The sequence below is a fragment of the Culex quinquefasciatus genome, chromosome 1, assembly GCF_015732765.1.
Source record: "Culex quinquefasciatus strain JHB chromosome 1, VPISU_Cqui_1.0_pri_paternal, whole genome shotgun sequence".
Taxonomy (NCBI): domain Eukaryota; kingdom Metazoa; phylum Arthropoda; class Insecta; order Diptera; family Culicidae; genus Culex; species Culex quinquefasciatus.
In genome coordinates this window covers 62,346,158-62,358,266 of record NC_051861.1, presented here as the reverse complement: position 1 = coordinate 62,358,266, position 12,109 = coordinate 62,346,158, and the positions used below count along the sequence as shown (strand labels likewise).

Genomic DNA, 12,109 nt, shown 5'->3' with positions numbered 1-12,109 from the left:
AATGTAAATTTTTGAAATGTTGATGGACTATTTTTCAGTTTATTGCCTTCGGCGTCTAAGTCTTTCTTTGGGATGCATAATACTGGTGCATTCCACGGACTTTTACTTGGGCGTATTATCCCTAATTTTAGCATTTCTTCCACTTGTTCTTCAACGTGTTTCTTGGTGGCTTCAGGAAATCTATATTGTCTTTTATTAATTGGAATTTCAGTTGTTGTTTCTATATCGTGCATGGTTAAATTGGTATAAGTCAACTCGTCACCCTCTAAATAAAATATTTCATTAAAATCATTCAAAATATTATTAATTTCTTGATTGATATCACCTTTCAAGTGGTCTGTTTTAACCAATTCATACATTTTTCTCATTCTTTCGTTGCCTGTAAGTTTCTCATGCTTCATGTTTTCAATCACATCATAATCCCGATCGTTTTCTAAATTCATCTCTTTTGGGTAATCTTGGTTATCATCATCAATTTCAATTTGATCGTCATAATACTCTTCAATGTACGGTTGGATTCTGCCATTGCAGCCATTGTCATTATCATAATTATTTCCATTATTTTCATCATAATTTGTATTAAAATTGTCATAACTATTTGCTTCAATACCTGCCATATTTACTTTGTTTATATTTTCAATGTCATTGATTCTAAATAAATTGGTCATTTCATGATTATTATATTGCATATTATTTGTGTCAGGCGTTCGTAAAACTATGTTGTCGAAACTTTGACTAATATATAAGGTGTATTTCTTTAGAAAATGTGCTCCAAGAATTGCAACATCAGCAAAATGCTTCAAAATGTAAAACTTTTCCTCGTATTTTGAATTTCCTATCAATAAAATCATATTTACAGATCCAACTGTATCTTCTGCTATTCCATGAACTCCTCTAATGGAAATTCTATTGTTGAAATCAATGTTAGTTAAACGCATATTACTAACCACATCCCATCTTACAAAATTGTTACATGATGCGGAGTCAATTATAAATTTGTGAAATTTTGTTGGCCTTGCCAAGGTAGCAATATTTGCATAAAATATTGAATCATTATTGAAATTGATTTTTAATGTTTCATGTGGTGGAATGTATTCGTTAAATTGCATTTTAAAATTATTTGGAATTTGATTTTTATTGCGTCGACTATTTGTATAAGTTCGTTTTAAAGTGCTCTTTGCAGTATTCGTTTTATAACATTCATAAAATTTGTTAGCTTGATAATTATTTCTTTGATAAAATTTTTTATTTTTATTGTTCCTGAAATTTCTGAATTTTCTGTCTAAATTAAGGTTTGAATTTTCAGTACTAGCAAGTAACCTTTGTTCGAGAGTTCTTAAAGACTCTCTGTCAATTCGTTCATTTTCTAAAAATTCTAGCAAATTTTCCAACTTCATATGACGGTTATTAGTGGCAATTGCTTTGATTTCATTATTTATAATTCCAACTATAAAGTGGCTTTTTAAGCAATAAGCTGTAAATGAATTTTCGTTGTAACTTTGATCAATTTTTATGATTTCGTATTTTATGTCAAGAACTCTTCCTGCATATGATTTAAATGATTCATCCCGTCCTTGTTTCAGAGTTTCAATTTGTTCAATTATACTACCAAAAGTAGTTTTGATACCAAACTCTCTAATTAAGTTTGCCTTGGTTTCTTCCCAAGTGCTTGCATAAATTCGGTTAATACGTGCTGCTGCTTTAAATTTTAGTTTCATAAAAACAATATTTAAAAATTTACTCTGATCTTCGCCTTCAGGAATTTGATCAGCATAATAATCTATTAATATTACAAATTGCTCCAGTGAGTCTAATGACCCATCAAATTCTGGAATAAGCTGGATTAAATCCGTCATCTCCAAATTCGCCATCTTTAACGGTGCACATCAACAAGAGCTTTTGCACCAAGATTTTTGTTACAGATATTTTAGTACTTTCGAAACTACGGGAACTATCGATATAATGTTTTATTCATCCCTAAAGTACTGTCTACTAAGTGATTTACAACAAAATTTGCCTGTTTTTACAATCAGATTTGTGCAGGATTGGGTCCGTAAGTTTGTCAATTTTGGCATAAGAAGACAACAACTTCCTTGGTTGCTGTGCACCCTTTTAAGCGTGTTTTTAACTATTTACATCAAATTTCGGTATAACTTTTGTTTACTCACCCTAAACTGCCAGATTTCCATGGTCGTCTTCTTGGGTGTCCGATGCGGCTGAATTTCGTCTCCAGTTGATCCAGATGATCTCGTCATTGTTGAATCCCTAGTGTTGTCCATCGTTGGCCGGTTTTGAAATTTTCGATGCTTCTGCCATTGGTCGAGCCCGTTTTGATTCCATCTCGTACTGCTGCACATTTGCTTCCATCTTAGAACTCCTCACATAACATTTTCTTCAATTTAACGTTTTTTAACACTATTTTAACTGTTTGTTACTTCGCGAAATCATTTTGTTCATTAACTTTCACGCATAGTCACATTTTCAACTCTCGGTTTTGTCCAATCATAATGGCGTGTCCAAACACACACAGCGTTGCTTTCCGCTAGTCACCACCTGAACGGCGCTGTCACCACCTGAACGGCCCGAGCGGTTTAGGCTTTCAGGATTTTGTGATATTTACTTGTAGAGTCAAAACAGATCAGTAAACATCACTTATCTGTGTATTACATTTTTTAAAGATTACATTTTTGTGGTAACACTTTCAACTTCTACGCGCACGATCACATCACTCAACTTTTTGTTGCTAATTTCATTAAGACTTTCGTCGAGCCAATTCTCTACGTTGAAGCCAGACTTGTCCTCCAGACCTCTTCGCCGAGCCATGCCAGACCCCGAACTCCTAAGTCCCGGGTGGACTCTTCACAGCAGCTAAGTCCCGGCGGACTCTTCACGGCGGCTAAGTCCCGGCGGACTCTTCACGGCGGCTAAGTCCCGGCGGACTGCGGCCTCCACCGCTAAGTCCGGCTGGACTGGGGCCTCTGCTACTGGTGGCTGCTGGCGGGTCCGGCTGGTCTGGGGCGTCTTCTGGAACTGGAACTGCACTGGAGTGGAGCTGGCTGGAACTGACTGGAACTAATTCTGGAACTAACTGCCCTCCTCAAGAATTTTGGGGTTTTTATAGTCAGTCCCCGAAAACTCTACTAAATTTTGTTCTACTAAAAGTTGTCCGTTCCGATGAGAAGCATCGATGAACCTCATGAATTAAATTGTGCAGACCTCTGCAATTCTTCATGACTTTCCGTATGGTGTAGTGAGTACACCTCAAAATCGGAAGTCATGGGTTCGAACCATTGTCGTGAAACTTTAAATTATGTTATTGGAATATCAAAATAATGTTCCTCAAATATTCTCAAAATGTAAGTCAATAATGAGAAGGTCGAATTCTCCATTGAACAAACATGCCAATGAATTTGGTTAAGCCACACCTTCAATTTCCCTATGGAATAACATCGCACATTCATAATTGAAAGCTTAACCATTTTTGTGATTGCCTAATAATTGGCGAAAATTAATAAAGGGCTTTTCAGGTGAGGATGACTCATGATCCACACCTGTACATAAGCTTAATTATTTGTCGCGCAACGCGAGTCGACGGGTAAAATTATTTATGCTTGCGTAAGCGCGCATGGTCAGAACTGTGGTGAGGTTCGAAAAATGGACAAATTTAATGATTTAAATTTGAGGTCGCTGCAGAGGAATTGAGGAATTGAGGAATTGAGGAATTGAGGTTGAGGAATTGAGGAATTGAGGAATTGAGGAATTGAGGAATGAGGAATGAGGAATTGAGGAATTGAGGTGAGGAATTGAGGAATTGAGGAATTGAGGAATTGAGGAATTGAGGAATTGAGGAATTGAGGAATTGAGGAATGAGGTTGAGGAATTGAGGAATTGAGGAATTGAGGAATTGAGGAATTGAGGAATTGAGGAATTGAGGAATTGAGGAATTGAGGAATTGAGGAATTTAAATTTAAGAATTTAAGAATTTAAGAATTTAAGAATTTAAGAATTTAAGAATTTAAGGATTTAAGAATTTAAGAATTTAAGAATTTAAGAATTTAAAATTTGAGAATTTAAGAATTTAAATTTAAGAATTTAAGATTTAAGAATTTAAGAATATGAGAATTTAAGAATTTAAGAATTTAAGAATTTAAGAATTTAAGAATTTAAGAATTTAAGAATTTAAGAATTTAAGAATTTAAGAATTTAAGAATTTAAGAATTTAAGAATTTAAAAATTTAAAAATTTAAAAATTTAAGAATTTAAGAATTTAAGAAAAAATCATTTGTACCAGCCTTGTTTTATAATTTCCAAATTTACTAATTTCCTGATTTCCTAGTTTCCGAATATCCTAATTTCCTAATTTACATATTTCCAAATTTCTTGACTTCCTAACTTCCTAAACTCCTAATTTCCTAGTTTCCTAATTTCCTAATTTCCTAACGTTCTAATTTCCTGATTTCCTAATTTCCTAACTTCTTAATTTCCTAACTTCCTGACTTCTTAATTTCCAAATTTCATAGTTTCCTGATATCCTAATTTCCCAATTTCCTAACTTCCACACTTCCTTATATCCTAATTTCCTAATTTAATTTTCTAACTTCCCAATTTCCTAGTTTCCTAATTTAAAAATTTCCTGATTTCCAAATTTCCTAACATCCTAACTTCCTAATTTCCTCATTTCCAAATTTCCTAACTTCCTAACATCCTAATTTCCTTTCATATTAATTTCCTAACTTCTTAATTTCCTAATTGGGGGGGAGGTGTCCACGTGCTTCCATCCCGCCAGTCCATATGTATAGCCTTAGTGTTGTGTTTGCTGTATTTGATATTTTGTGAACCACACCGTATGCTGTACTCGACAGATATGGACTGGTTCCCGGCCGGGCTGATGGGTCTCGCAGCTGGCTAGTTGAACGTACCTGTTAGAACATCAAATCATGATGTTTTATCCTTTTGTTTCCTTAGTAACAGTAGCATAGTTAGTTCAGCAAGGGAAGCAATAGTTTGATCCGTTCAGCTGTTGAAGCAATTGCTTTCGATTCAAACTTGTGCTGAACATTGTTGAACTACCTAGACTACTGTTCAAAGGAAACAAACACGAGGGTACAAAGGATAAGCTCCCCGGATGGGGCTAAATTGTGGAACGCTCCCAGTGAGTTTTACTGAGCTGCTTTGGACATTTTAGGTAATAGTAGTATGAAAATAGTTAAAGCTCGGTATTAATTCACTTGTGAAGTTCTGTTTCTGTGTCACTGTTGTGTTAGTTTGTAACATGTTCGACATGAAACTTTTAACCAGCAATGATTAGTTATGCGAAATTCTTCAAGTACGGGGCACGACGAAAATTAGACGACCCGAAGAAATAGTGAAAGTGATAGTGAAAGCAAATAAATAAAGTGTCAATAAATAATCATAAAGTGAAAATATTATTATAAATATATTTAATATTATATTACACTGTATATCTTTGTAAAACTCACTTCTTTTTGTTTCAAACCGAATGAGCGAGCATCTGACTTGCTACACAGCTGCAGGACAAATTAACATCAGCTGTGATCAATACCACCCTGACTGTCAAGGATTGCTACCAAGCTTGGTATCCACGGCTATATGTCCAACCGAGAGACCTCCAAGGTCTCAGGGAAGTTTTAATTAGTATCGCCTTTTTATTTTTGACCCTTTTGTTAATACAAATTTCTTTGCAGATACCACTTTAAAAGTATGGCTCGCGCTCTGCTTTGATGTTTTGCTAATTCTATCCGCTTTCTACCCCCAATGTGTCCTGCACTGGGGGTGCCTGGGGTAACTTCGAGTTGACCTGGGCCGCCCGAGGAATTATGTCGTAGGTGGCTCGTGTACAGGTTCACTCACTTCTCCTTGCGGCAAGGTTTTCCGTAGGTCTACACTCGAACATGCAACATGGGACAGCATGAATCTTCAGCTGAAGCCGGACGAATGTATTCCGAAATTACAGAATTACAGAATTTCCTAATTTCTTAATTTCCTAATTTCTTAATTTCTTGATTTCCTTGTTTACTTATATCATAATTTCCTAATTTTCTTATTGTCGTGTCCGGTGCGCGGGACGTGATGTCGCGTGGGAACCTATGGCAGGGCCACGGAATCAGCGCACGATACGCAAATAAAACACGGTAATTTATAACAAAATGTAAAAACGCGTGTATTCTTGTTAAGATCCGGAAATAGAGTGAAAGGGCACAACAAATAATCTTGACAGCTAGCATAAAAATTGACGCGCTGTCTTGCGTCACAAGGTGGCAGACTGGCAGCCACTTGTGAGCCAGCGACGTGCGGAAAGTGGGGGCACTCCGCGCACTGGTTCTGTCCACAACATCTCCCCTCTTAAAACAGCTGGTCGGCTCTTGCAAGCGCTGTCGGTGCGCCGGAGAAGAGTGCCAGCTGCGACGAACTCGTTGAGGACGACGACGCAGGGATTGGAGATGGTGTTGCACCGGGTTCTTGTAGAAGCAGCGATCCATATCGGGTGCAGGTTGCGCGCGTGTTTGGTTCAGCTGGAATCGCAGGTAGAGAAGAGGGCGGACGCGGCGTCAACTGCATCGGGCTCAATGATGGTAGCTCGGGTACCGACGCAAGCTTCCACTCACCGAGCAGGACATCCAACGGGAGCGCTTTGGGTTTGACTGATGGTGAAGCAGCAGGTCCGGCCTTGAAGCAACTTCGCAGTTGGTTGATGTGCGAGCGTGTGTCGCGTTGGTTGCCATCTCGCATGGCGATGCCTCGACGATGGAATTCCTTCTGGTGCGGTTCGGGGTCAAGCACTTCAGGTGCGCAGCGGTACGCCGACAGAAAGATGTTCAAAGTTCTTGCGATAGTGCCTCTCCCCTCCGAAATTTTCTTGACGGCACGCTTGAGAATGCCCACGACCCGTTTCGCTCGTCCGTGCGGCTGGTACGGGACAGTCGCGAGTTGAGGAAACATCTGGTGGAGGATGGCGATGGTTGCGAGGACAGAGATGCGATGCGTGCAGACTACGTAGTCGTCGTTGAGTGGTTCCGCAAAATCCATGCAGCTGCGCTGCCACGGGCCAGCAGGTTTCGGCCATGGCACAGGAAGTGAGTGCGGTGGGGACCGTGCTACGGAGGTGCACATCTGGCATGCTTTTCCGACGTCGAAGTCGGCACGGGTGTGGTAACGCTCGATCTTCGGATCAGCGGCTTTCGTTGTTGGCCAACCCTCGAGTACGTACCGGCGAATCTTGCGAAGTAGTGGATCGGGCTGGGTGCTGATGTCCTCTAGGCGAAGTCTGGCGATAGCGAAGTCCTCCTCTGGTCGTACGTGCTGGTTGATCAAACGTTGCACGTCGGCGTGCCCAAACTGGTCGGTGGAGACGTACTGGGAGGCGAAGTCGTAGAGGAGCAGGTACAGTTCGAAGCTTGGTGCAAAATGTTTCCGGTCTGCCTTGAACCGGACGATGCGAAGCTGCGGTGCGTTGTCGTGACGCGTCTCGAGGGCGTAGTCTTGAAAATGGTTGCGGACGTGTTCCTTCTGGGTTGCGCCACCGACGTCGACGTCTTCGAGGTGGCAGGACGCTCCAGGATTTCGGGCCAGCATGGTGGCGATGCTCTGCTGGTAGGCACCGTGTGCATTTTCGGCCAGCAGCGGATACAGGCGCGGCTGTAGAGCAGTGTTGAGGACGGTTTTGGATCCGATGGCTTTCCGCACCCCGACGATCGGGGCGGCCAACTCCGAGTAGACGATCGGAGTGATGATGTTGAGCTGCTGCTGCTGCTGCTTGTCCAGTTCGTGGTCGACGTTCTCAACCACCGCGTAGGCCACCGGACGTTTCGGGCAGACGGTCGGTCGGCGGTTTTCTTTCAGCTCCAAGTTCACCTCTTTGCCGAGTTCCTCGTTGAACACCTTGTGGAGGACTGACTCGGGCACCGGCGACGAGTCGGGAAGCTGGATACGTGGAGCTCGGTAACGATGGTCGGCTCGTTGCGGGTGCTTCCGGCGGTGGTGATGTCACATCGGAACTCGTCGTCGAGTGACAATCCCGTTTCGGAAGCCGTTTTAACGCGAACAGAGGGTGATGATAACATTGGGCCACCGGATGCGGCGTCTAGTGGAAGTCGGATCGGCGTCCCACCGAAATCGACCGATGCGCATCTCCGCCATTGCTGCACCGAGTGCTCGTTGATCACCACCGCGTGGCTGCGGACCGAGTCCGTCTGGAAAGCCTTCGTGTTCCCGGGGAGCGTGTCGACGTTCTGCGCCGGGTTTGAAGGCGGCTGAACTGCGTCTGTTGAGAACCGCTCCATGAACTCCATTTGCTGCTGGGCAGTCTGCTGCACCGTGCCGACCAACTGCTCGAACATCGTCAGCATCTGGATCATCAGGTCAGGATTCGGCAGCAGGCGCTGATGAGAGAGTGGGCCTTGGCGGAGTGATGTTTGCTGGAACTGCTCCTGACGTGGGTGAAGCTGCCCCAGGTAGGGGAGCCGGGCAAGTGAATCACTCATGCCGCTAGGGGGCTCCTCCTTTAGCTGCACGTGGGTGCCGGAATTGCAGGTTAGGTGGCGCCCACCTTCGTAAACCGCGACAACTCCGACGAATTCGACAGATTCTCGTCGCCACTGTCGTGTCCGGTGCGCGGGACGTGATGTCGCGTGGGAACCTATGGCAGGTCCACGGAATCAGCGCACGATACGCAAATAAAACACGGTAATTTATAACAAAATGTAAAAACGCGTGTATTCTTGTTAAGATCCGGAAATAGAGTGAAAGGGCACAACAAATAATCTTGACAGCTAGCATAAAAATTGACGCGCTGTCTTGCGTCACAAGGTGGCAGACTGGCAGCCACTTGTGAGCCAGCGACGTGCGGAAAGTGGGGGCACTCCGCGCACTGGTTCTGTCCACAACACTTATTTTCTATATTTTACTAATTTTCTAATATCATAATTTCCAAATTTCCTAATTCCCTGGTTTCCTAATTTCCAGATTTTTTGATTTCCTTATTTCATGATTACATAATTTTTTGATTTTCTTATTTCATAATTACATATTTTTTTAATTTTAGTTTTTCTAGTTTCAGAATTTGAGAATTTCTATTTTTTTTTTTTTTTTTAAAGAAATTTTCAATTATTTATTTCTAAATTTTGTTCATAATTGTTGTTAAAAGTTTTTGAATAAACATTTTGAATCTATTTGATTCCGATTTAATTTTAACTTTTGAATATTTTTAATCTTTTTATTTTTTCCTCGAAAGAACCTCAAGCGCGCACACCGTCAATCGTGCTCATACCGAACTGTCAACTTTTCTTGGGGGTCACGAAAGAACACGCAACATTTCTTGACCGCGTTCCTTCCGATCAGCATACCGTACTTTAATTGGAGCATACCTTTTCTCGTACCCAGTCAAATCAATTCGAATCCTGAAACGGAATCTAATTAGAATCGTATACAAATTCCGTTTCAAACGCAACAACCGGTTCGAACACGGAACCGGTTGTTGCGTTTGAAACGGAATTTGTATACGATTCTAATTAGATTCTGCAGGCCAAGTGCGAATGATGCTGATGATACCTCTTCAGTTGACGCTCAGGCGAGGAACATCCTGGAAGGAGCGTCACTGACTACGTCCGTAGTCCTGTTAGATCATACTTGATCAAGACAGTATAGCTCTGGTTCCTTGCAAGTGTCCTATTTTCTTACCTCCACGTTGGCTTGGTTTTCATGATGACCTAGCTGGTGGCCTGTGAAACGGATCGTAAACCTTTGACCAAAGTCAAAGTCGAGACGGCTAAAAGAAAGGGCGCGACAATGTGGGAAAGGGAAGTAATTTGTGATTGTAGACGGTATTGTTTTGATTCGCAGTATGTTGAGTCAACTGCTGTGGATGTACCTGAAACATCGCACAACAGGGTTTCTCTTCTCTTCATTCTCAGCTACCACCTATCTTCTGTTTATTTTGTTTCACTGATTTTCTAACGCGGCTTCTGTTTACTATCCTCCATTTGATTTCGATTTTACTCATTTGATTCTCTTATTTCTCAACGCTTTTCACTCTATTTTACCAATTGATGCTGCTGTAACATACTTTCTGCTTTCCCTTAATTTGGCAGCGATGTCAATTTTGTTATCATCTGCCTTTTCTTTATTTATCTATTTGAATAATTTTTCATTTGCCCTATAAATTGCCCTCAATACAATCTAAGCTTGTTTGTTATCTCTATTTATTAATTATTGTTAATTTCTTTATCTACTTCATAAATTACTATCTTTCTTTTACTATTGATTCTTCAAATAGTATATTTCTTTCACTGTCCATTGTTTTCAATCTTCACCCTTTTCTTCAAACAAGTGAGGTTCGAGCCCTTACTCAATTTTTGGAGTGATCAAAGAATTAACACAAATATTACTATTGTACTTTGAAAAACTTTTATAAAATGCTTAGGACCAAAAGTTGTAACAAAACACCGCGACAAAAGAAATAGCAACATAAAAACACGACTCAACACTAGGAAAGATTTCAGGAGAAAACAAAACACAGTAAAATAACAACTAGTTTTTGAATTCAAACTAAAAATAAAACAGTTTTTGCTTTAATGAAAGTTGATAGGCACACTATAAATGGTTAGGCGCTTATACTTACATCAAACCCTACGTAATGTACCACCCCCGGCCGAGTTAAAATGCGTAACCGGAAAAGAAGGTGTGCATGCCTGGCACGAACACTCAAAGCGTGTTCTAGCGTGCTGCTCGTACTGACTCAGAGCAAGGGTGAGATGTAGGTGTAAGGGCAGTGCGTGTTCGTCGGGAACCTGGTGCATAAGATCGGTCAAGGCCCGTTCTTACACTGAAAATTGCGAATTGCGAATTGCGATTCTAATTAGATTCCGTTTCAGAATTCGGATTGATTTGACTGGGTAGTACCTTCAAATACAGTTTTTTTCTTTTCTTTTTTCACAGGAAGCTACAATTTTGACGAAAGAAACGCTAAGCATGGTGTCATTGAGCTCATTGAAAAGTTTATCTGTGGCGATAACTCGCAATCGTTCCTCGAACGGCTGAAATCAAGAGCATCGGAGGCTTCAGTGTGTGGACGTGTGTTCAAAATCGGTGAACCAACGTACAGCTGTCGTGAATGTAGTAAGTATTTGCGATGATTTATTTGAAGCCAAAGTTTTATTTAGTCTTATAAGTGACTAATAATCAGAAAACGTGTAGTGGTTCTATAATTTTCATAAATTTTAGGTATGGACCCAACATGCGTACTTTGCTCTTCTTGTTTCAAAAGTCGTCCCATCGACTCCATAAATATAAAATGTCAACATCAGGTGGAGGAGGCTGTTGCGACTGTGGTGATAGCGAGGCTTGGAAGCGGGATCCGTCATGCGAGGAACACAGTGTTAGTATCTTGCTATATAAATGACTACCTTTATGAATTTAGGTTTGGAAATTTATTTTTAACTTGGTTTTCAGGCTATAATTCCAGAGATTCTTGATAGTACTATTGTAACGGATAAAAACGATAAGTGCAGCGAGATTGTATTCAAAGCGATCTTGAATTATTGCGTAAAAAATTTGCAGATCCAATCTGACAGTAGTTTGGCTGAGCTTGGCGAAAGCCAGATGAATGTTTATTGTACTATCCTATACAACGACGAAACGCATACGTTTGAACAGGTTTGTTTCAAAATTTAAATCTGCTGCTGTCGTAGGTCCCTTTAGTGTTCCCACCGACTACGTTAATTGCCAACCTCGTGTAGCCTATGGACGGGGTTTGCCAAGGGCAATTCACTGAGTAAAAGAGTTCCTCAATTTTGTTCAGAGTAACGAGAGTTTCTCAATGAGTTACTCCAGTTGTTTCTCCTTGTTACCATCGCATAGTTGAACATTGTGTTTAAAAAAAAATAACAATATGCCGTTGCTAGCAAGTTGCTAGGGTTGATTTGTTTGAAAAATCTTTGCTGTTAACCACCTCCACCTGCCCAAGAAAAATTCACCCAGTTCAAATGGCAAAAGCGTGCCAAGTTCAAGTTCAATATTAGTCTAGAACAGAAAGTGAGCGTGCCGCGAAAGCCATCACGTAAAAAAAGTTTTCCATGCAAATTTTGAGTTGCGT

General features: G+C 40.9%; 1 protein-coding gene across 1 annotated transcript in view; it reads left to right on the top strand.

Moving 5' to 3' along the window:
- LOC6051267 (E3 ubiquitin-protein ligase UBR1) overlaps positions 1 to 12,109 on the top strand; it is a 162,464-nt gene that overhangs the window by 29,690 nt on the left and 120,665 nt on the right. Inside the window, 4 exon segments of the mRNA XM_038250665.1 lie at positions 10,954 to 11,133; positions 11,239 to 11,274; positions 11,277 to 11,392; positions 11,467 to 11,670. Of these exon segments, the coding sequence (XP_038106593.1) occupies positions 10,954 to 11,133; positions 11,239 to 11,274; positions 11,277 to 11,392; positions 11,467 to 11,670 (536 nt within the window).